This window comes from Aquarana catesbeiana, linkage group LG01 (genome assembly GCF_042186555.1).
Source record: "Aquarana catesbeiana isolate 2022-GZ linkage group LG01, ASM4218655v1, whole genome shotgun sequence".
NCBI lineage: Eukaryota > Metazoa > Chordata > Amphibia > Anura > Ranidae > Aquarana > Aquarana catesbeiana.
This window is the reverse complement of record NC_133324.1, coordinates 836,770,504-836,794,608: the sequence shown is the minus strand read 5'-3', so window position 1 is coordinate 836,794,608 and position 24,105 is coordinate 836,770,504. Positions and strand designations below refer to the sequence as shown.

The following is a 24,105-nucleotide window of genomic DNA, read 5'->3' as shown; positions in this document are numbered from 1 at the left end:
GGGCAATGGCAACCAGGATTTGTTGGTTTTATTTATATAGTCATATACATAAGCGCGCACACACACACACACTTGTATTTGTGAATTTATGTCAGTAAAATAACATTGGGAATTACTGATCACCATGGTGGGCAGCTGTAGTTTGCTGGCTCCTAAATTTTTCAGCATGGTACCAGATCTGAGATTTGTCCAGGCCTGCCCTATTTACTGCACAGACTGTGGTGCGCTGTCCTGCTAAATCAGCGGACGACCCTTTCTATTAAAGTTCTCCAGTCCAATACTCCTCTTTTGTAATTGCCTTCTCTATAGACATGGTCACACAACTGCACCGTTTTGAATTTGGATAGCCCTCCAGAAGTGTTTCTCAACCTTTTTTCAGTCAAGGCACCCTTTAAAATTATGGGCTGCCTCAAGACACCCCATTCTAAAATGTAAAAACTGTTCCAACTGTTTTTCATAATGCAGCAACATCCCCACATATAGGACACCCAATGCTAGAGGCGATTTATTCTTCCAAAGCAAATATACTTTTGCACACTGGTACTGACTAGTATTCCAAAGTTCTCTTCTCCCTCAATTTCTTTCCATCAGTCAGCTAATGTGACGCCAGTGCTGATGGAGAGGGGAACAGGAGGGTCAAACAAGGATGTTGTGGAGGCAACAGAACAGACATCCTCATCAACTGATGACATCATTGGTTGTTAGGATGTCAGTATCTAGTCGTAATGGTGCATAATGAAAAACTGTGGCTTTGTATACCTAAAGGGCTGGCTTGATCCACCTGCTGGCTTGTATACAATTTTTGATCCATTTTCAGGCATTTTGTCAAGGCACACCTGAAGAAACTTCTAGGCACCCTGATTGAAAAAGGCTGCTCTAGAGCAGTGGTTCTCAACCCTGTCCTCAAGTACCCACAACAAGCCATGTTTTGGGAATTTCTCTTAGATAAATTAGCTGTCCAAAACACCAAGTCATTGACTCTGATTTAATGCACCTATGCAAGATAAAAGGAAAACCTGCTAACATGTTCTGTTGGGGGTACTTGAGGACAGGGTTGAGAACCACTGCTCTAGAGCAGTGGTCATCAACCCTGTCCACAGGGCCCACTAACAGGCCAGGTTTGCAAGATAACTGAAATACATCACAGGTGATATCATTTGCTACTCAGTGATTGCAGTATTCTAGTCTGCATCTCCCCAAGGTAATACATGAAACCTGGCCTGTTAGTGGGCCCCGAGGACAGGGTTGATGACCACTGCTCTAGAGGATATATTGCTACTTTTGAATGCATGTCACAAAAAAAAAAAAAAAAAAAAAAAAAAAAAAAGGTGGTGAGCAGTCCTGGAGAACATATATACACATATAAATGTATACGCTGTAAACACCCTTTAGGTTAGCTCCAGATAAAAAGACAAAAATTAGACTGGTATATTCTATATGACCAAGTTAGTATTCTTGTTTCGAACATGCTAGACTTTGGAGTTCATGAAAGACCAACTACACCATATATGATCTGACAAAAAAAAGAGGAAATGCCTCTAGACTCCCAACTAGATGCCAGGAGAATACGATTCAGGGGGAGCAGTGAAGCCACTATTGTCGAGTGCCAGAAAACATATCACAGTCAAGAGAATTGTTAACTCACCCTTGGGAAGTCCTGAATAATAAAATTCTTGCACTAATCACTGATAAAGTTCAGATCAGACCATGTAAAGCCACACTACATGATCAAATTTTGATTTGTAAAAGCAGTTTGTACAAGTGAAACAAACAAGATGTGCTTTAACTGCAGACTTTCAGCTTTAATTCGAGGGTATTTACATCCAAATCAGGTGAACGGTGTAGGAATTACAACAGTTTGTATACATCCCTCCCACTTTTTAAGGGACCAAAAGTAATGGGACAGATCAACAATCATCCATCAAACTTTCACTTTTTAATACTTGGTTGCAAATCCTTTGCAGTCAATTACAGCCTGAAGTCTGGAACGCATAGACATTACCAGGCGCTGGGTTTCATCCCTGGTGATGCTCTGCCAGGCCTCTACTGCAACTGTCTTCAGTTCCTGCTTGTTCTTGGGGCATTTTCCCTTCAGTTTGTCTTCAGCAAGTGAAATGCATGCTCAATCGGATTCAGGTTAGGTGATTGACTTGGCCATTGCATAACATTCCACTTCTTTCCCTTAAAAAAACTCTTTGGTTGCTTTCGCAGTATGCTTCGGGTCATTGTCCATCTGCACTGTGAAGTGCCGTCCAATGAGTTCTGAAGCATTTTGCTGAATATGAGCAGATAATATTGCCCGAAACACTTCAGAATTCATCCTGCTGCTTTTGTCAGCAGTCACATCATCAATAAATACAAGAGAACCAGTTCCATTGGAAGCCATACATGCCCACGCCATGACACTACCACCACCATGCTTCACTGATGAGGTGGTATGCTTTGGATCATGAGCAGTTCCTTTCCTTCTCCATACTCTTCTCTTCCCATCACTCTTGTACAAGTTGATCTTGGTCTCATCTGTCCATAGGATGTTGTTCCAGAACTGTGAAGGCTTTTTTAGATGTTGTTTGGCAAACTCGAATTTGGCCTTCCTGTTTGAGGCTCACCAATGGTTTACATCTTGTGGTGAACCCTCTGTATTCACTCTGGTGAAGTCTTCTCTTGATTGTTGACTTTGACACACATACACCTACCTCTTGGAGAGTGTTCTTGATCTGGCCAACTGTTGTGAAGGGTGCTTTCTACACCAGGGAAAGAATTCTTCGGTCATCCACCACAGTTTTCCGTGGTCTTCCGGGTCTTTTGGTGTTGCTGAGCTCACCAGTGCGTTCTTTTTTAAAGGATGTTCCAAACAGTTGATTTGGCTACACCTAATGTTTATGCCATCTCTCTGATGGGTTGGTTTTGTTTTTTCAGCCTAATGATGGCTTGCTTCACTGATAGTGACAGCTCTTTGGATCTCATATTGAGAGTTGACAGCAACAGATTCCATATGCAAATAGCACACTTGAAATGAACTCTGGACCTTTTATCTGCTCCCTGTAAATGGGATAATGAGGGAATAACACACACCTGGCCATGGAACAGCTGAGCAGTCAACTGTCCCCTTACTTTTGGTCCCTTAAAAAGTGGGAGGCACATATACAAACTGTTGTAATTCCTACACCGTTCACCTGATTCGATGTAAAAACCCTCAAATTAAAGCTGAAAGTCTGCAGTTAAACCACATCTTGTTAGTTTCATTTCAAATCCATTGTGGTGGTGTATAGAGCCAAAAAGATTAAAATTGTGTCAATGTCCCAATATTTATGGACCTGACTGTACAATACTAATGTGTTGCAAAAGGTACAAAAGAGGGCGTCCTTTCCAGAAGCACATACCAGAGAACGCCACTGCCACTCTGTTCAGCCACCAGGAGCAAAGAAAATACCAATAATTCCAGATACGGAAGGAGCTTGTGACTTACCGTACTTCATGTGAGATAGTTCTAGGCCAATCACTAAAAAAAAACAGTGCTGTCATATGGGGACAAATGTCAATATAAGGGACTCCTGAAAAACATGTCAGGGTCTTCTGCTATGGGCAGCTGAACAGAGCAATAGGGGAGCAAAAATATGTACTTTGTGCTACTGTGGGGAATTAAAGAGAACCTGTTGCTTTGCCCTGTCTGGGCAAAGCACAAAGTTCACTTTAGGTGAATCAAACAGGATTTGAAAGATTTTAAGTATTTTAATAAAGCGCCTAAGAAAATAAATTGAGCTATAAAACTATAATAATGCTAAAATACACAACAGAAAACATTTATACTTACTTTCTTGCAAGCATTCTGTGTCTGTGCAATAAGACTGAGACTGCCTAAGCTGTAAAAAAAAAAAAAAAAAAAGTTGCAGTAAAATAAGTTATTGCAGAAGCTTTGTTAAATCATCTGTAGATAAATGTAACGTCACGTGGCTAGGACACTCATTCCATTAAATTATGAGAAAATTTTCAATATGGGGCAAAATCTCATTCTTAGAAGCCTAATGTAGGACAGAAGCTAGCAAATGTACCCGAAAAACCAAGATCACATCCAAAAGGAGAGCTGGGTTTTACAGTATATTTGCTGACAACCTTAAATAATGTTAGCTTTTACCCATTTTTGTGAGCTGCTGCAATAAACTGACACTTAAGACTACAATTCACCCTTCTGCTACCAAATTCTGATGGTCATTTTCTATGGGCTTGTTCACACCATGTGCAGAAACATAAGTTTTTATGCACCTGTCTCTGAAAGGGTACAAAGAAAGCAATTGATTTCTATGTGCCCTGTTCAAACCACAACACTGGTATCATATGCATATCAAAAAAAACAAAAAAACTTGCATGACACCAACATTGTGGTTTGAACAGGACACACAGAAAACAACTTTCCTTGAGTCCTTGTAGAGGAAAATATTTGAAAAATGCATACCTCTGCGCATGGTGTGAACAAGCTCTAAATTCTGATGTGCGGGGCTCAGTGCTGAACTGAACTATATCTGCTAGCTTGTTAGCTGGAATTCACACCGACTAGTCCAAGACAGGCCTTCTTTTCGTCTACAAAACAATGGTTATTGTTCTTCTATATTGTGCGTCTAATAAGAAGCACATTCAACTAAAGGATTTCTTTTACATATGGTATTAATTGCTTCTGTGAGTGTTTCAGAGATACCCTTTAGGCCTCCTAATTTTACATCCTTTTAAAAAAAAATATAAATGGTTATGTCATTGATAAGGTCAGAGGTAGGGGAGGCACACTGCAGTCACTGGCTTTTCAGGGAAGAAAACAATAGTGATTAGATAAAATATGTAATGTAATGTAATGTAATGATCATCCATATCCCCCCTCCCTGAGAAGCCTTGGCTGATGGCGTTACCCAATACACATCACAGCATAATCCTTTGGAAAGTGGCTGGGTCAGACTCGTTGGAAAAGGGGTCTTCATTGGAAAATTTCCCCTTTATTTCTGTTCCACTGACACTAGAGAAAAAAAAAAAAAAAAGGGAACAAGGTTTTGGCCCAATTTCACCCCCCCCCCCTCCCAGACAGTAATCTGACTGCTGCAGCCTTCAATATTTTCAGACCCTCTAGTTGAATCTTCTTGCTGAACCTATACAGTTAGTCCCTACAGACTTTTATGGGGCGGTCTCCCAGTATTAAAAAAAAAAAAAAAAAAAAAACCCCACACACCAACTATTTTCTCCGAAAGTAGTTATCCTTTAACAAAAAAATAAATACTAAAAACGTCATGTGACTAATAGTCCCTGCAAAAAGGTGACATTCAGGGCATTCAGTCAGCAGCTCTGCTTACACCCTACTACCCACTTGCCATCTACAATACGTACAGGGAATATATAAAAAAAAAAAAAAAAAAAAAGTCTACCCACTCCCGTTATATAAAAAAATGAAATATATGACAAGGGTAAATAAATTTCAAAACTTTTTCCTTTAACCACTTCAGATCCGTGCGATAGCTGAATGACGGCTACAGCGCGGATCTGCTCTGCCGGGAGGACGTCTATTGACGTTCTCCCCTTTCAAAGCTGATCACACCCGTGCGGGCCGCGCACTGATCACCCGTGAGTCAATGAGACTCGGGTGATCACAGTTCGGAGTAAGGGGTTGATCCCGACCCCTTACCACGTGATAGGCTGTCAGCCAATGACAGCCGATCACGTGATCTAAACAGAGGATCGGTAACAGTTTTTTTTCTTCTCACGCTGACAGCGTGAGGAGAAAAAACAACCGATCACTGGCTTCTGTTGAAGGGACATCAGTCCCGAGCAGGGAGAGGCGAAGCCGCCTCATATGTGCCCACCAATCAGTGCCACCCAATTCGTGCCCACGAGTGCCACCCATCAATGCCCACCAGTGGTGCCAATCAGTGCCACCTAGCAGTGCTGCCTATCAGTGTCGCCTACCAGTGCCGATCAATGCCACCCATCAATCCCCACCAGTGCCGCCTCATCAGTGCCCACCAGTGCAGCCTCATTAGCGTACATCAATGAAGGAGAAAAATTACCCGTTTGCAAAATTTATTAAAAAAAAATATAAAAAACAGTTTTGTATTTTTTTTTTTTTTTTTTAAATCGGTCTTTAATTTTTTCAACAAAAAATAAAAAACCCAGAGGTGATCAAATACCACCAAAAGAAAACTCTATTTGTGGGAAAAAAATGATAAAAATTTAATTTGGGTACAGTGTTGTATGACCGCGCAATTGTCATTCAAAGAGTGACAGCGCTGAAAGCTGAAAATTGGTCTGGGCAGGAGGGGGGGGGGGGGGGGTTGGTGCCCAGCAAGCAAGTGGTTAATGTGACCTATAAACTGTACAACTCAACTGAAAAAAAAAGATTTAAAAAAAAAAAAAAAAATGAAATATTGAGGGAAGTAAAAATAAAAAAACGAAAATAATGTGGTTGCATACGTGTGCACACCCTCTTATAACTGGGGATGTAGCTCTGTTCAGAATTAAGCAATCACATGTTAAATAATCAGGACACAATCCACGAGCGTGCACAATTTTAAAGCATGACATGTTAGGGAATCATTTACTCAGTGTAACGTTATCTTTCATATTTTACAAAACAATTGGGGTATATATATTGTGTTTTGTATATTGTACTTAATTTTTTTACAAAAAACTGCCTTTGAAAAACCGCTGCACAAATACTGTGTGACAAAAAATTGCAACAATTGCCATTGTACTACCTAGGGTGTCTGCAAACAAATGTAAAAAAAAAAAAAAAAAAAAAAAAAAAAAAAACTGGCTTGCAGTCTGTGCTCCAATTCATTACAAAGGTGTTCTATCGGGTTGAGGTCAGGACTCTTTGCAGGCCAGTCAAGTTCCTCCACCCCAAACTCGCTCATCCATGTCTATAGACTTTGCTTTGTACACTGGTCAAAATCATTTGGTGGAGGGGCATTATGGTGTGGGGTTGTTTTTCAGGTGTTGAGCTTGTCCCCTTAGTTCCAGTGAAGGGAACTCTTAAGGTGTCAGGATACCAAGACATTTTGGACAATTTCATCCTCCCAACTTTGTGGGAACAGTTTGGGGGTGGCCCCTTTCTATTCCAACATGACTGCGCACCAGTGCACAAAGCAAGGTCCATAAACACATGGATGAGCGAGTTTGGGTTGGAGGAACTTTACTGGCCTGCACAGAGTCCTGATCTCAACCTGATAGAACATTTTTAGGATGAATTAGAGTGGAGACTGAGAGCCAGGCCTTCTCGTCCACATCAGCGCCTGACCTCCCAAATGTGCTTCTGGAAAAATGGTCAAACATTCCCATAGACACACTCCTAAACCTTGTGGACAGCCTTCCCAGAAGAGTTGAAACTGTTATAGCTGCAAAGGGCGGGCCAACTCAATATTGAACTAAGACTGGGATGTCATTAAAGTTCTAGGCAGACGTCCCGAAACTTTAGACAATATAGTGTATAATGTTTGGGGGTTATAAGCAATTTTTTTTAGCAAAAAATATGGATTTACACTTGTAAACAAAAATGGCCAGAAAAGGCTTGGTCTTCAAGTGGTTAAGAAGTCATAGACTAATGCCTAGGCACTGACAGTGTAGGAATCCTGAAGACTTCAAGTAATCTGAAGCAGCAAAAACACATTATCACTTACCATACCGTACATGGTGTATAAAGCTGTAGGAAATCAACCAGGACAACAAAATCAGCCTGAGAAATACGTACCAGAGAAATCAGTCTTCGCATTGCATAGTTATGGGAGCAGATGCATTCACAGGGATCAAAATTGCCCTCTGCCATGTTCACTGTATTCAATGTTCATATATGTATAGTAATCTAGGTAAAGGAAAAAAAAATACAGCTTCTGGTCATAAATGGAGAACACACACAAAAGAAACGAAATTAAAAAAAGGCACTGTAAAGAGCCTCTTGTTCCCATGACAACTCAAATATTTGGATTTTTCCCATCACTTTCTGTACGGTGACCAAAAACAAAACAGAATGGGTGTGCCTCCCCATTGGAGCACAGATAGAGATACACACATATACATATAGCTTCTCACAAATGCTAGTACATCCCTCAAATTTTTGTAAATATTTTATTATATCTTTTCATGTGACAACACTGAAGAAATTACACTTTGCTACAATATAAAGTAGTGAGTGTACAGCTTGTATAACAGTGTAAATTTGCTGTCCCCTCAAAATAACTCAACACAGCCATTAATGTCTAAACCGCTGGCAACAAAACTGAGTGAAAATGTCCAAATTGGGACCAGTTAGCCATTTTCCCTCCCCAGCGTCATGTAACTCATTAGTGTTACAAGGTCTCAGGTGTGAATGAGGAGCAGGTGTGTTAAATTTGGTGTTATCGCTCTCACTCTCTCATACTGGTCACTGGAAGTTCAACATGGCACCTCATGGCAAAGAACTCTCTGAGGATCTGAAAAAAAAAACAAATGTTGTTCTACATAAAGATAGCCTAGGCTATAAGAAGATTGCCAAGACCCTAAAGCCGAGCTGTAGCACGGTGGCCAAGACCATACAGTGGTTTAACAGGACAGGTTCCACTCAGAACAGGCCTCGTCATGGACAACCAAAGAAGTTGAGTGCTCAGCGTCATATCCAGAGGTTGTCTTTGGGAAATAGAAGTATGAGTAGGGCTGCAACTAACGATTATTTTCATAAATCGATTAGTTGGCCGATTATTGTTTCGATTAATCAAACAATAACCTTAAAAGTGTGATGTATAATTTAGTTACGGTAATATGTAAAGTTAAAAAAGGCAATTTTTTCCTAAATATCTCTATGCAGTGGTAAATAAAAATAACCAACTATTTGGTTAGGGAGCAAAAACTCTAATCCACTCTGAGAAGAACAGACAGAAGAGATATACTGTATATACTATTAGAGGTTGAATCTGGTCAAAATCATCTCACTCAGATCAAATTTCTTACGTAAAGAAAAAAAAAAAAATTTAAGACTGTTTTGCCAATTTTCAGACAGAACTAATATATTATATGCTGGTTTTCGTTCAGAAATATACATATATTTTAAAACTGAATGTTAAAAAGCAAGTGAAATTTTCAAATGACATTCTCTTTTATTCAGTGAATGTACAAAGATTTTTTGTATGAATATTCTGGTCTGAAAATCAATATGTGTATGACCAGCATAAGGCTCTGTTCACACCTATGCAGTTTGCTTTTGATCCATTTCTGCAGTGCGTTTTGCTGTGAGTTTTGTGCCTTTATGCTTTTTTTGGCCAATTTGTTGTTGTGCAGATTAAAAAAATGCTAATTAAATATATATATCTACCTTTTAAGTAGGAGTCAGACATGAAGCTATATGAAGGGTGGAAGAGAGATATAAATCTTTTATATTAAAGTAGTACTAAAAGCTGAGACTCATTTTATGGATATGATCATTTTAAACATAATACCAGTAAAAGTTCAGTTTAAATGTATTTGTAATGCCTTCTATTACCTCCAGTCTATCAGCCTCCTCCTTCTCTACGTTCAGATTCTGATCTTCCCTGCACAGAGTCTTTAAAGTTTTCTTTGTTTTTTTAAACAAACAGCCCTGACTCTCCTCTTCTGGGGTCCCCCACTGACACTTCTGGCTCCTCCTGCCCTCAGAGTGCCCCAATAGCAAGCTGCAATGTGTAATATACAGTGCCCCTATAACAAGGTAAAAAACTTCTGACTTTAGAAGCACTCACTTCCTGCCCAGGACTACATGTCCTATGAGGCATTGCTCTCCACACATTCACATTATCTCAGGCACTTACTGACATGTATGGATGGTGTACTGAGCTGTATGTGTGCTGCACTGATATATAAACAAATTATGCATTCTGTATGCAGGCTGACTAATCGGCTGGCTGATTATTCTATTATCAAAATAGTTAACAACTATTTTGATAATCAATTAGTTGTTTCAGCCCTATGTATCAGCGTTGCCAGCATTGCTGCACAGGTTGAAGGGGTGGGGGGGGGGGGGGGGTTCAGCCTGTCAGTGCTCAGACCATATGCAGCACACTGCATCAAATTGGTCTGCATGGCTGTCATTCCAGAAGGAAGCCTCTTCTAAAAATGATGCACAAGAAAGCCCGCAAACAGTTTGCTGAAGACAAGCAGACTAAGGACATGGATTACTGGAACCATGTCCTGTGGTCTGATGAGACCAAGATACACTTATTTGGTTCAGATGGGGTCACATGTGTGGCAGCAACCAGGTGAGGAGTGCAAAGACAAGTGTCAATCACTTCCCACACTCTGCTTGAGTGCTTCCGTCATATAATCGCTTCCTCCCAGTATCAATATAGATATCAGATACAGTGGAACCTCGGATTACGAGCATAATCCGTTCCAGGAGTATGCTCGTAATCCAATGTACTCACATATCAAAGCGAGTTTTCCCATTGAAGTCAATGGAAACGAAAATAATTTGTTCCACATTGACTTCAATGGGATGCAATACCGCATTCGGCCAGAGGCGGGGGGCGCCGGAGAGCCTCGGAAACGGCCGAAAAGGCCCGAGGGACACTTCGTTGGACCTCGGCAAACCTCGGAAAGACTCCGTTCACGAGCCTTTCCGAGGTTTGTCGAGGTCAGCCGAACTGTCCTCGGGCCTTTCCGTGCATTTCCGAACGGTGACTTTCGCTCTGCTCGGCACCGGCGCCCCCCACCTCAGGCCAAAAGCGGTACTGCACAACGCTTTTGGCCTGAATCCTGCTCGGTTTGCGGAAAACACTCGCAAACTGAGTTAGGAATTTTAGAAATACAGTGCTTGGTTTGCGAACCACTCGTAACCGCGTTACTCGCAAACCGAGGTTCCACTGTATTCCAACAACTAGGCAGTACTCATTTTTGGCTGCTGAACATGAACAGTCTATTTGAACAAGGGCAGACAGATATTCAAACTTGTCAATAGCAGACTGTCCAAGCAGCAGTTAGCTGTTGGAGGAATTCCCCCCCCCCCCCCTCCCCTAGCTTATCCACAGACATATACATCCCATAATAGGTTGCTCCCAAGGCAGACAGATACTAGAACAATGGGATACAGCCACACCTAACAAACACATAGCAACCACCACCCCACCTCAAGCCACCTAGCAATGGTCTCTGATGAATGGTGAACTTTATCTTCATATATTCTTGAGGTCAGACTGGGGTTCTCAGTCACCCTGTGCCCCTAATAGACACAGGGTGACTTACACATAGGAGGGGCTGGGGAAGCTGGACAAGGAGCTTCCAATGCTCTACCAGGTAACCTGGGTTCCACAAGCCCCCCGCCCAAAGTGACTCCCGTCACAACAAGTGTGTCTTGCCTACAGCCAAGAATGGTGGTGGAAGTGTCATAGTCTGGGGCTGCACGAGTGCTGCTGGCACTGGGGAGCTACAGTTCATTGAGGGAACCATGAATGTCAACATGTACTCTAAAATACTGAAGCAGAGCATGATCCCCTCCCTTCGGAGACTGGGCCACAGGGCAGTATTCCAACATAACGACCCCAAACACACCACCAAGACGACCACTGCCTTATTAAAGAAGTTGAGAGTAAAAGGTGATGGACTGGCTAAGCATGTCTCCAGACCTAAACCCTACTGGGCATCTGTGGGGCATCCTCAAACGGAAGGTGGAGGAGCGCAAGGTCTCCAACATCCACCAGCTCTGTGATATCGTCATGGAGGAGTGGAAGAGGACTTCAGTGACAACCTGTGAAGCTTTGGTGAACTCCATGCCCAAGAAGATTAAGGCAGTGCTGGAAAATAATGGTGGCCCCACACAATATTGACACTTTGTGCCCAATTTGGATATTTTCACTTAGGGGTGTACTCACTTTTGTTGTCAGCGGTTTAGACATTAATAGCTGTGTGTTAAGTTATTTTGAGGGGACAGCAAATTTACACTATTATACAAGCTGTACACTCACTACTTTACATTGTAGCAAAGTGTCATTTCTTCAGTGTTGTCACATGAAAATATAAATTATCAAAATTGTAAAGGGTGTACTCACTTTTATGAGAGATAGATATAGATATAGATATAGATATCCCATGGGGGCCTTCTCTGGACTCACTCCCCCAGACCAAGTGGACGGAAGGGGGGTGGAGTGGGAATCCTACTAGCCCCCATGCAGCACCTATCATGTACTTCACCCACCTCCCTCTGACACTCTCCTCTTTTGAGGCAGATTGCATTCCCTCATATATCTCTAAGAATTGCTGTCATCTACCGGTCCCCTGGACCAGTATCAACCTTCCTTGATGACTTGAAAATAATAAAATACTGCGCTAACAATCATAAAAATATATGAGCTGCGACTAAAGTGTTATACAGCACACTCAAATAGACAAGAAAAAAAAGTCACGCTTAGTAGTGTGATATAGGCAACAAATACTTGCCTTAAAACCTCGTACCGGAATATAAGCAGTAATCAATATACAATGAATAAGTGATAATCATTGTTGTAAAACAAATTAAAAAACATAGATGATGTCCGTAAAGTCAGTGCACAATGAACAGTGATTGATTAAAGTCCATATATTATGTATGGCAAAAAACCACATACAAAAAAAGAGGAAAAAAAAAAAAAGGACCAAAAAGCAAAATATCCCCAAGTGACAGGTGAAAAAAATATATAATAATAATCTTGCTGCAGTGAATGGGGTGCGTAGATGAAACCTCCACCTTCAGAAAAACTGCTGCCTCTTACCAGAGATCGTTGGTCCCTTAATTATAGGAGACCTCACTGGGCGGACGGCTGTAACCCCAGCCAGGGATCAGAGACAGGCACTGGGTGTCATCCAGTCCACAGGAACCCTCTCCACAGACCGCAGCAGGATGGATATGATGTATCTTGGCTCCAGCAATGTGACGTCCTGGAGGAGCTCCCCACCAGACACGGACATCTGAAATGGAGTGGAGGTTTCATCTACGCACCCCATTCACTGCAGCAAGATTATTATTATATATTTTTTTCACCTGTCACTTGGGGATATTTTGCTTTTTGGTCCTTTTTTTCCCTTTTTTTTGCCATACATAATATATGGACTTTAATCAATCACTGTTCATTGTGCACTGACTTTACGGAAATCATCTATGTTTTTTAATTTGTTTTACAACATTGATTATCACTTATTCATTGTATATTGATTACTGCTTATATTCCGGTACGAGGTTTTAAGGCAAGTATTTGTTGCCTATATCACACTACTAAGCGCAACTTTTTTTTCTTGTCTTCCTTGATGACTTCACTGCCTGGCCACCCTACTTTCTCTTCTGAAATCTCCACAATTATTCTCAGTGACTTCAACATACCTGTTAACACTACTATTACTTCTAAACTTTTCAGTCTAACCTCATCTCTTGACCTGAAGCAATGGACACAGGCTCATACTTGCTCCAACGACAACACCCTTGACCTTGTCTTCTCCCATCTATGCATTCCATCCAACCTCTCCAACAATCCTCTCCCACTCTCTGATCACCACATTATTAGTTTTGCTCTCTCCCCGTCTTCCACCTCCTCTCCCTCCAACCACCTAACAGTTACCCGTAGAAACCTTTGCCACCTTAACCCTTCTCTACTCTGCTACTGATCACTTCCATGTTAAAATCTCACCCCTGTCCTGCCCCAACCTACCCACTTCCATCTACAACAGCTCACTGTCTTCCTCTCTAGACAAGCTTGCCCCCATCACTACATGCAAAATCAGGCCCTGACCGCTACAACCCTGGCAAACAGACACCAGAAGTCTCAGAAAACGTAGCTGTGCTCTTGAGCGCTGTGGCATAAGACAAAGTTCCAGGAAGACTTTAAACAATAGAAGTCTGCCCTCCTAAAATACTATTCCTGCTGCCGCACTGCCAAACAGACCTATTTTATCACACTCATCAACACCTTCTCATCCAGACCACGTCAGCTCTTCTCTACCTAAAAACACTCTACTCTGTCCTCCACACTCTAATTCACTCACTGCCCAGGAGATCACCAATCACGTCAAAAATAAGATTGATACAAATGATGGAGGAGATTTCAAATACGCAGAAACCTCCCCCACTCAACACCCCATGACCACAGATACAATCATTACTTCCCTTATTCAACCCTGCTACTATTAACAAGATTGCTAAACTTTTATCTAACACCCATCTAACCACCTGCCCCCTGGGATTCTGTTCCCTCGCAAATGCTACGCTCATCCTCCAACTCATATTTTTAACCTCTTCCTCTCCTTGTGCCATCTTCCCAAACATTCCAAAGACATGCTCTAGTCACCCCCATACTTAAAAAGCCCTCAATGGACCCCACCAATCTTAACCTACGACCCATCTCCTTACTCGCCTTCTCCTCCAAACTTCTTGAAAGACTGATCTACAACTGACCATCTGACCATGAACTTTTTGATCCCCTTCAGTCCAGATTTCTCCCTCACTCCACGGAAACTGCTCTTCTTACAAACTCACAAATGCCCTACTAACGGCTAAAACCAACGGTCACTATTCTGTACTACTTCTCCTGGACTTCTGCTGCCTTTGACACAGTGGACCACCCCCTCCTCCTCCAAAACTCCACTCCTTTGGTCTCCGTGACTGTACTCTGATGGTTTTCATCCTACCCCACCGCTTCTTCAGTGCCACAACTCTACTTCTTCCTCTCTTCTTCCTTCCTCAGTCAGGGTTCTCCAAGGTTCTGTTCTTGGACCTCTCCTTTTCTCAATCTACACCACCTCCCTGGGTCAGTTGATTGCCTCCCATGGCTTTCAATATCAGCTCTACACTGATGACACCCAAATCTATCTCTCCACCCCCCAGATCTCTCCATCTGTCTTCTCACGCATAAGCAACTTACTAACAGACATATCTGGATGTCACATCACTTCCTCAAACACAACCTATTCAAAACCGAGCTCATGATATTTCCTTCCCTAATTGCCACTTCCCCTGATTTCTCTGTCAATATCAACGGCTCAACTATCAACTTGATCCCCACGCCAAGGTTCTAGATGTTATCCTGAACTCCGAACTAACCTTTCGGCCCCACATCCTATCGTAATCCAAAATTGGCCACCTCAACCTCCACAACATCTCAAGATAAGCCCCTTCCTGACAAATGTCACCACAAAGCTTCTAATCCACTCCCTAGCCATCTCTTCCCTCGACTACTGCAACTCCCTCCTTATTGGCTTACCTCCAAATAGGCTATCCCCACTTCAGTCCATCATGAACACTGCTGCCAGGCTTATCCACCTTACAAACTGCTCAGTGTCTGCTATACCCTTCTGCCAATCCCTCCATTGGCTGCCACTCAACTAATTACATTCAAGATACTAACAATAACTTGCAAAGCCATCCACAACCCGGCCCCCAGGAGACAGGGAGACACACACACACACACACCTTTCCTGTATGAGAGATTCAGCTCTAATATCCGCAGCAAGACGAAATAGTGACAGCTGTAAAATCAGACATGATTGAAAGTGAAGATTTTGAACAATAGATCCCAATATGCCATACAGAGATAATGTTTTCACCATGAAAATTTTAACAAATTCCTCTGCCTGGAGTTCTGATTTATAGTCAACTCCAACAACCATTCTTGGATACAGTAGGGAAGGGTTAGAACATATATTGGGCTCCTACAGCTTACTGGGTCTTTGTTGGGTCATTAGGTTACTTACCCAGACACAATGACCACAAATCAACAGGGCAGGAAGAGAGGAGAAATCTCTCCACCTGGGACACATACAGCAAGAAAAATGTTCTAACCCATTTAAAATAAGTGGGCAGCCCACATCAATGCAAAGTAACACATTGAAATTATAAGAGTTTACTTGATAGTTAACTCAAACACTAAAGGGGCCTTTTTTTAAATTGGTGGATGATTATTAGAAGCATTCCTGCAACCTGAACAAAAGTGCCCAATATTTTTTGTACAAGATTAAATCCTGTATAGCGAGCTCCATTTAGTGGCTAAAATGCAGTATATTTTCTCATTGAGGCATTTCAGAAAACTATACCACATTTTGGCCGCTAGATGGAGCTAACAATACAGAAATGAATCTATTACAGACAATATGAGAATATTTCCTCCTGGCTGCATTATTTTTTCTGACATTTGTCCAACAAATGTTTTATAAACATACTGCTTTGCTACTATGAGCATCATGGCCTCCAACACTAACCAGAGAACTACAAGAAAATATCCTTACCAACGTAGGTCTGTTTATGAAACTGAACAGCAGTGATCCTGAGGTTTGCCGCTGATCTCAGTCCATTAACGGTTCATGAAACAGATGATCAGGGGGAGCACATGTTCTCCCCGGATCATGTCTACACACGTCCGACACGGAAACAGCCAGTTTATGAAGCTGCGATCTCAGTACTTCACTGGCGATCTGTGTCAGAATTCACCCTCCCCGATTCACCAGCTCAGGAGGTGGGGAATCAGGGAGTGAAGAGAGAATCTCGGGGGAACTGGAGGGAAAGAAGGAAGATAATCGATTTCCTTCTACCTCGCACAAACCCCCCCCACCCCCCCCCCCAAAGACAGCGACCATTCCCCCCTGTCATACATAAAAATAAATAAATATTCGCACCAATGATCACATGCAATGTCTGGGAGATGCGAGTTCACCCATACGACTGTATGGCATATGGCAACTCGCATTAGATTCGCACAGAAAAAAGCGCAGGGACTAGTTTTTCCCCACATTAAAAATGTAACGACACCCGCCGCAGGTCGCAGAAAGCAGTGTGTATTGCCTGGAGGAGAGGTGTGATGCGGGAACCGGCGTTGAAATCGCACTGGTTCCGCATCAGTGTGAACCGCTCAGGGGTGTAAAACTCGGTTTCATCAAGGGCTGCGTCAGTATCATGGTTGCCTTGAAAGGGCTAGTTGTATCTGTAAGACTATATATCTACAGAGTGCAGGAGTAGAGGAGCCCTGGATGTGAGGCCCACATCAAATGACCTGGGGGGCTGGATTCGGGCCACATGTGCCCCTAGAAAGATCAACGATTTACAATGTTATTTCTCAAACCTTTTCTTTTTATTTTTGCCAGTAAAAAGGATTTTAATAAAGTCTGCAAGGTATAAAACTCAAACATTTTCTATTTATATTTTGTGCATTTTTTAAAAGAGATCTAATCCCTTTCATGAAACAGTCTGCAAGAACTAGAAGACTATTCTAGAGTTCCACATCTTTCAAGCTCCATTCACAGAACACGCAAAAATGGGTGTTGTGCTTGCAGAGCCATTCATTGTTAATGGCACCCCAAACACATGACAAATGCACCAAAAACATGTTTAAAAAAAAAAAAAAAAAAATTTATGCAAAGTTGTACACCCAAAAATGTGCAGGAGCTTCTTCTGTGTGTTTGTGGCAGCCCATTCAAATTATTAGGCTACCCTATGAGTGCCAGGTGAAAATGATAAGTGGGTTCACATGATGGCTAGATATGAATGCAGCCTTATGGTAAAGAACCCTTTCCTTATATTCAGGATAAATCTTTTTTCCTCCAGGTCACATACAGCGCTCTTATGTCCTAGTGCTCCCATAGCGCGACACAAATGATATTCCTCATCATCCACAATAATCCAAACACTAAAATAAAATATAACAAAAATAAATAATAAAAATAATAAAATAATAATAAAAATAAAAGCTAAAGCCCTGTAATCTGTTTTTCATTACATCATTTCATACTGTGCATTTCTGCCTCCTTTTAACATCCTTAATGAGCCCCCAAACCTCTCGTTTTTCCTACACTCTTCAGTTTGTTGTAACGAGCCGCTACCCATTTGTTGGGGTCATGTGCACTTCTCTGTGTACACTACAAATTCCATAGTCCACAGTCCCTCTCGGAGCAGTGTTGCCAACCTAACAGATTGAAATTTACTGGCACAACACCCAAAATTTACTGGCACAGCCACGTTTTTACTGGCATTTCCAAAATTACAGTTTTAAAGTACAAATTTCACTATTTAGGCTACAAACAAGTATGTGATTAGCAGTGTGATTTAAGGTAGATAATAAGACAAAAAACATATTTCTTATTTTATTTTCGATATAGTAAGTAAGTAGCTCAGGGACAGGACTCAGGAGGGCAAGAAATTAGAATGGGCGCACACACATGAAATTGACTCTCACAATGACACTGAGTGCAGCACTACAGATTACCGACAGGACACGTCCCCTCCTGAGTCACAGTGACAGTCTGTCTCCAAGCCAGGTGGTCCCTCCAGTCCAAACAGCACTGATGGTCCCGCTCCTGGCCTGCCTTGCTCCCATTGCACAGACCCACAAACAAGGCTCTGGCCGCTCTGCTTGACTCCCTTGCACCATGACATCCCAGGACATGCTCAGGCACCGCCTCCACCAGAGCCACCCGAACACAATGTAACAGGCACTCGTATAGTCTTGGCTGGCTCTGGGCCGAGCGTCACAGCAATATTTTTACTGGCAACCTTTTTTTTTACTGGCATTTACTGGCAGGAGAAAACTGCCTGTTTTTTACTGGCTGCCAGTAAAAATACTGATGGTTGGCAACACTGTCTCGGAGTGAGTGACTGTGGGTGGCTATGTTCCTACATACAGTGGGACCAGGGAGAACAAATGCAGCCACCATAACAAAGTTGGATCACAGCAGCAAGCAAAAAACAAAAACAAAAAAAACAAAAACAAAAACAAAAAAACAAAAAAAACAACAACACAAGGGGAGAGGGAGGGAGAAGGAGTAAGAACAGAAGACCAAAATCTTTCAAGCAGCATGTATACCAATTGCTCAAAAACATTGAAGAGAAGAATTGTAGAATCTGCAATCGTCTCTCAAGGCAAACTAGTAATCAACTCATCAAGTTTACAGCAGGCACATTAGTATGGCAGAGTGCCCCATACAGATTACACACCACCCTATACAGTGGGTTTGTTATAGTTTTATACAACAAAAAAAGTATTAAAAAGATTCCTTTAAGACGATCCCTCAACTGCAGTAGAACATTACAAGCAAACTCCTGAGCAGATATAACAGGTTCTCCCAATGAGGAATGGATACGTGGATGAACCAGTCATTGTAATAAAACAAACAACCAACTGGCCAAGGTTAATGTCATCTCATATGACTAACTTACAGCAATGAAGAGACACACCTCACAGCTGATCTCCCTACAAGAATTCTACTTTACCATGGAGAAAGTTTACCATTGCGAAGAATTTCCTCTGCAGATTACAGTGCATCATCCCTGTTATGATAGAATTGATATTCACTGAATTTTTAAACATTGACATTACAATAAATCTTAAAAGTCCAAAGCCAGGAAAAAATAAAAAAAATAAAAATAAAAATAAAAAAAAAATAAAAAAACTGAGCTACGAATGGATTCCAACATACAATTGTGCTACAATCATATAATTTATTTAAAGCGGCCTCATACACACGGACGTTTTAACGGTGGATTTTTTGAGCTTTTTTTTGCTGCTTAAGAACGCCACTCCATGTTATTTAATGGGCTCATACACACCATGGTGTTTTTGAGCTGTAACAGGCATGGTCATTTCTAAGCTCCAGAAAAAAAAACAAAGGACCAGCGCGTTCTGAGGCTCCAGCGCTAGGGCTGTTTTGATGCCGTAAAAGCTCAAAAACGCGCATTAGCGCTATACCGATGTTTTTTTAGTGTCAGCGTTTTTAAGCTGTAAATCTGTTTATGTGGGTAATTTGGGAATGGAAAATAGCAGAGGGATTTTTTTTTTTTTAAATTTTTTAAACGCACCTTAGCGTTAACGCTTACAAACGACGTTAAATGCGCATTGACCCCCAAATCAAGACGCTAATAAAATTGCATTTTTAACGCTGCTTTTTTCCAGGTGTTACTAGCTTTACAGCCAGTTTTTTTAAAACGTCCGCGTGTATGAGGCCTAAATGTACTTTTAGAACAATTACTCTTAAACCCTAAGGGCTCATGCACACGGCAGCTCAAAGAAGTGGCTCCTACAGGCATTTGAGCTCTTATTTTTTCTGCCTGGAAACTCTCTCCATGTTAACCAATGTTTCCATGCACACTATGGCTTTTTCAGGCGGTTTCAGGCATATGCTCCTACAGGCAAACCCCTACCCCCCAACTCGCATTTTGGAGAGGAGCTAGTGCCCCAAAGAGCTCAAAAAAAAAAAACCTTTGTTCCAGACTGGTTTATATAGTGGTAAAAATAAATAAACAAACCAACACGCTTATGCTCAAAAAAGGAGCTTGAAGAAGCTCAATAAAAAATGTGCACAAGAGCACAAAAAAAGCACAAGCTTCTTCAAGCTGAAATAAAAGTAGCTTTTTTTTTTTTTTTTTTGAGCTGCAGTGCGCATTAGCCCTTAAAATGCAATTCCCTCTCCCTAGATAATTCCTCTATTACCCAGCCTTGATCCATAGACACCTGCACTAAGGGGGTTGCCGAGTACTCCGCAGCCTCTTCACATAATTTCCCCAGGCTAGTGCATGGTTGCATCATAGATTTCCTATTTAGGCCATCAATCGATGGCATTCCCATAGGGATGAATGGGGTTACTACTATGCAAACACAGCCCAACTAAGAGGGAGTGTTTACACAAGACTGTGCAGCCCCCAGCGGGCCCAAAGCAAAAAAAAAGTCAAAGTCATTTATAGGGGAAAACAACTTGGATAAGATTGTGGGATGCCCAACTTTACTTGAAGAAACAGATGAGGACAACTTCTTTCCTATGTAAAAAAAAAAAAAAAAAAAAAAAATATATTGTAAAAAAGTGTTGTGTGTATAGTACAATATAATATATATTTTCCAGGAGCATCTCCTCCCAGCTCCACCAACTGCAGGTACTATCAGCTCACCCGGCCGCTCCGAACATCTCCCAGGACGAGGCATAACCCTAGGTTCACACCTATGTTTTTAGTGCATTTTGTCGTTTAGTGCATTTCTGCACAGTCCATGTTGGCACTTTGAAGAGGATTATCAGTGTTATGGCAGCATATAGCTACCATAACCCCAGTATGCTCTTCAGCTGGCACTTTTCTCTTTTAGAGAAAAGTTGTCTCTGCGGCCGATTCAACATGAGACCACTTTAAATCGGGGGTGGGAGAGGGCCACCCCCCCTCCCGCCGCAATCCGGTGGTGTCCGCCGGTAGCGGCGGAGACAATCGCATCCTCTCCCCTGTTTAGCTGGCTGCCGAGTGAGGGGGAAGATGGCCCCCACTCGGCTCCATAGCATTGACTGGCCCAATGCTCTTACCACTTCACTACCCGCCCATTGTCATGACGTCTGCAGAGGGGATCTCCTATCCTGGGCGGGTGTCATATGGCGTCCTCTGCTTACCGGTGGTATGGGGGGGGGGGGGTGATGAATTCCCTATGGGCAGTTTTGAAGTGTCCGACTTGGCAGCGACCAGGCACTCGCGATCGCCATGGGCAACTTTGAAGAGTTTGACTTTGCGACCGCCGGGCACTCGTGATCGCTCGTGACAGAGCAGGTATGTGGATCTGTGTGTGTAAACACACAGATCCACGTCCTGTCGGGGAGAGAAGACAGATCATGTGTTCTTAGTATATTAGGAACACCGATCGGTCTCCTTCCCCTAGTCAGTCCCACCCCCCCAGTTAGAATCACTCCCTAGGTAACACATTTAACCCCTTGATAGCCTCCTTGTGTTAACTTCTTCCCTGCCAGTGACATTTATACAGCAATCGGTGCTATAAATATGCACTGATTACTGTATAAAATGTAAATAGTCCCAAAACAGTGTCAAAGGTGTTCAAAATGTCCGCCGCAATGTCACAGTCACAATAAAAATCAGATCCCCGCCATTACTAGAGAAGAAAAAAAAAAAAAAAAAAAAAGCCATATATCTATCCCCCATTTTGTAGGGGCTATAACTTTTGCGCAAAGCAATCAATATACGCTTATTGCGATTTTTTTTTACCAAAAATATGTAGAAGAATATATATCAGCCTAAACTGAGGAAAACTTTTTTTTTTCTTTTTTTTTAAATTTGGGATATTATAGTAAAAAGTATTGTGTTTTCAAACTTGTCGCTCTTTTTGTTTATATCACAAAAAATAAAAACCGCAAAGGTGATCAAATACCACCAAAAGAAAAGATAAAAATTTAATTTGGGTACAACGTCGCATGACCGCGCAATTATCATTCAAAATGTTACAGCGCTGAAAACTGAAAATTGGCCTGGGCAGGAAGGGGGTGAAAATGCCCAGCATTAAAGTGGTTAAATTATGTTTTTTTAATTGCATTTAAGGGCTTGTTCAAACTTGGCTAAATTTCTAAACGCTCCTATAGCGTTTGTATGGGCGTCAGCCAGGCATCAAAGAGCTTTAGTATGGGCATTAGATAGGAGCTTTACAAGCATTAACGAGGAGTTAAAAATGCTCCCCAAACGCCCTATGGGCAGTTTTGAAGAGTTTGACGAGCGTTAAAAACTGCTCCACAAATGCCTATTCCATTACAGTAAATGAACGAATCTTAACACCCTGCAACTGCCTGCCAGAGCATTTGCGAGGCATTACACCATGGACTTGAATGGGAGGCGTTGAAAGGCTGCCTAACTAGACTTTGAAGCTTCAATTTTGAAGCGACGCGACGCTAAAACTTAGTGTGAACAGCACTATGTGCTGTCTATTGTATCTTGTGCATAGGCCTTTTTAACGCCTGTCAAACACCTGCTTTTAATGCCTGTGTGAACCCAACCTTAGTGTAAATATGAAATCTGAGGTCTTTTTGACCCCAGATCTCAAACTTAAGAGGTCCTATCATGCTTTTTTTTCTATTACAAGAGATGTTTACATTTTTTTTTTTTTAAAAGAAAAGGAAAGACAGTCAAAAAAAAAAAAAAAAAAAAAAAAATTAAAGCGCCCTGCCGAGCTTGAGCGCAGAAGCGAACGCATACGTGAGTAGCGCCCGCATATAAAAATGCGGTTCAATGCGGTATCGCCGCAATTGTTAGAGCGAGAACAATTATTCTAGCCCTAGAGCTCCCCTAACTCAAACTGGGAACCTGTAGAAATTTTTAAACATCACCTATGGAGAATTTTTTAAGGGTAAAAGTTTGTCGCCATTCCACGAGAGGGCGCAATTTTCAAGCGTGACATGTTTGGTATCAGTTTACTTTGGCGTAACATTCTCTTTCACAATATAAAAAAAAAAAAAAAAAAAAAAAAAGAAGATTTAACATGTAAACACCGAGTCGGAAAAATTGGCCCGGTCCTTAGGTGGTTAACATTGTTTCCCATGGTACTTGTTCACATCAATGCGTTTTGTGCCGGTGCATTTCTAAAAGGGTCAGGGACTTTTTTTTACTGCGTTTTGCATGTAATAGACTTCAATTGAATTGCACCAGAAATGCAAGTGTTGTGTTTGCTTTGTTATACGATTTTTGATGTGTTTTGTGTTAATTTTTCGGTTTAAAACACTGTATATAGCTGGTTGCCAAGGAGGGGGGCAGGAAGCAGGCCGCCGCGTCCTTAACAACGGATGAGTCATCAGCTGTCAGCTGGGTTCTCCGCTGACAGCTGAATGTACAAAACAAAAACAAAAACGAAAACAAATACAAAAAAAAAAAAAAAAAAAACCCACAATAAAAATAAATAAGTATGGATTTGGAGGGGACCCCCCCCCCTCTCCAAAATCCATACCAGGCTCTTATCCGAGTATGCAGCCTGGCAGGTCAGGAAAGGGACGAGCGAGTGCCCCCCCCAAAGGCTTCTTTCTGACAACCCTGGCCAGTGGTTGTTGGAGTCTGCATTTGTGGGTGGGAGCTTATTGGAATCTGAAAAAGCTCCAAATCCCCCCCCCCCCCCCCCCCCCCCCCCATGTGAATGGGTACATTATATGCCTACCCATTCACCACAAAAAGCAGTGAAATGTAAAAAAAAAAATAAAAAACCCAAGAGCCAGTTTTTGACAAATCCTTTATTAAAAAATAGCTCCAAGCCATCTTCTCCGCTGCTGCCAGTTACCTGCAAAAAATTGTAAAAAAATGCCGCTCTTCTTCTGTGGCTGTCTTCCTCCGTTGTGTTGTCGCCCACTGGCTGGCATCTCTTATATAGCCATGGGGCGTGGCCATCCGAT

At 41.9% G+C, this 24,105-nt stretch overlaps 1 protein-coding gene across 1 annotated transcript in view; it reads right to left on the bottom strand.

Annotated features, from left to right (window-relative positions):
• SMIM14 (small integral membrane protein 14) overlaps positions 1 to 24,105 on the bottom strand; it is a 71,331-nt gene that overhangs the window by 40,433 nt on the left and 6,793 nt on the right. Inside the window, exons 2-3 of the mRNA XM_073608644.1 lie at positions 7,724 to 7,834; positions 3,815 to 3,863 (exon numbers count right to left, since the gene is read on the bottom strand). Of these exons, the coding sequence (XP_073464745.1) occupies positions 3,815 to 3,863; positions 7,724 to 7,798 (124 nt within the window). The 5' untranslated portion in view covers positions 7,799 to 7,834. The remainder of the gene's footprint in view (positions 1 to 3,814; positions 3,864 to 7,723; positions 7,835 to 24,105) is intronic.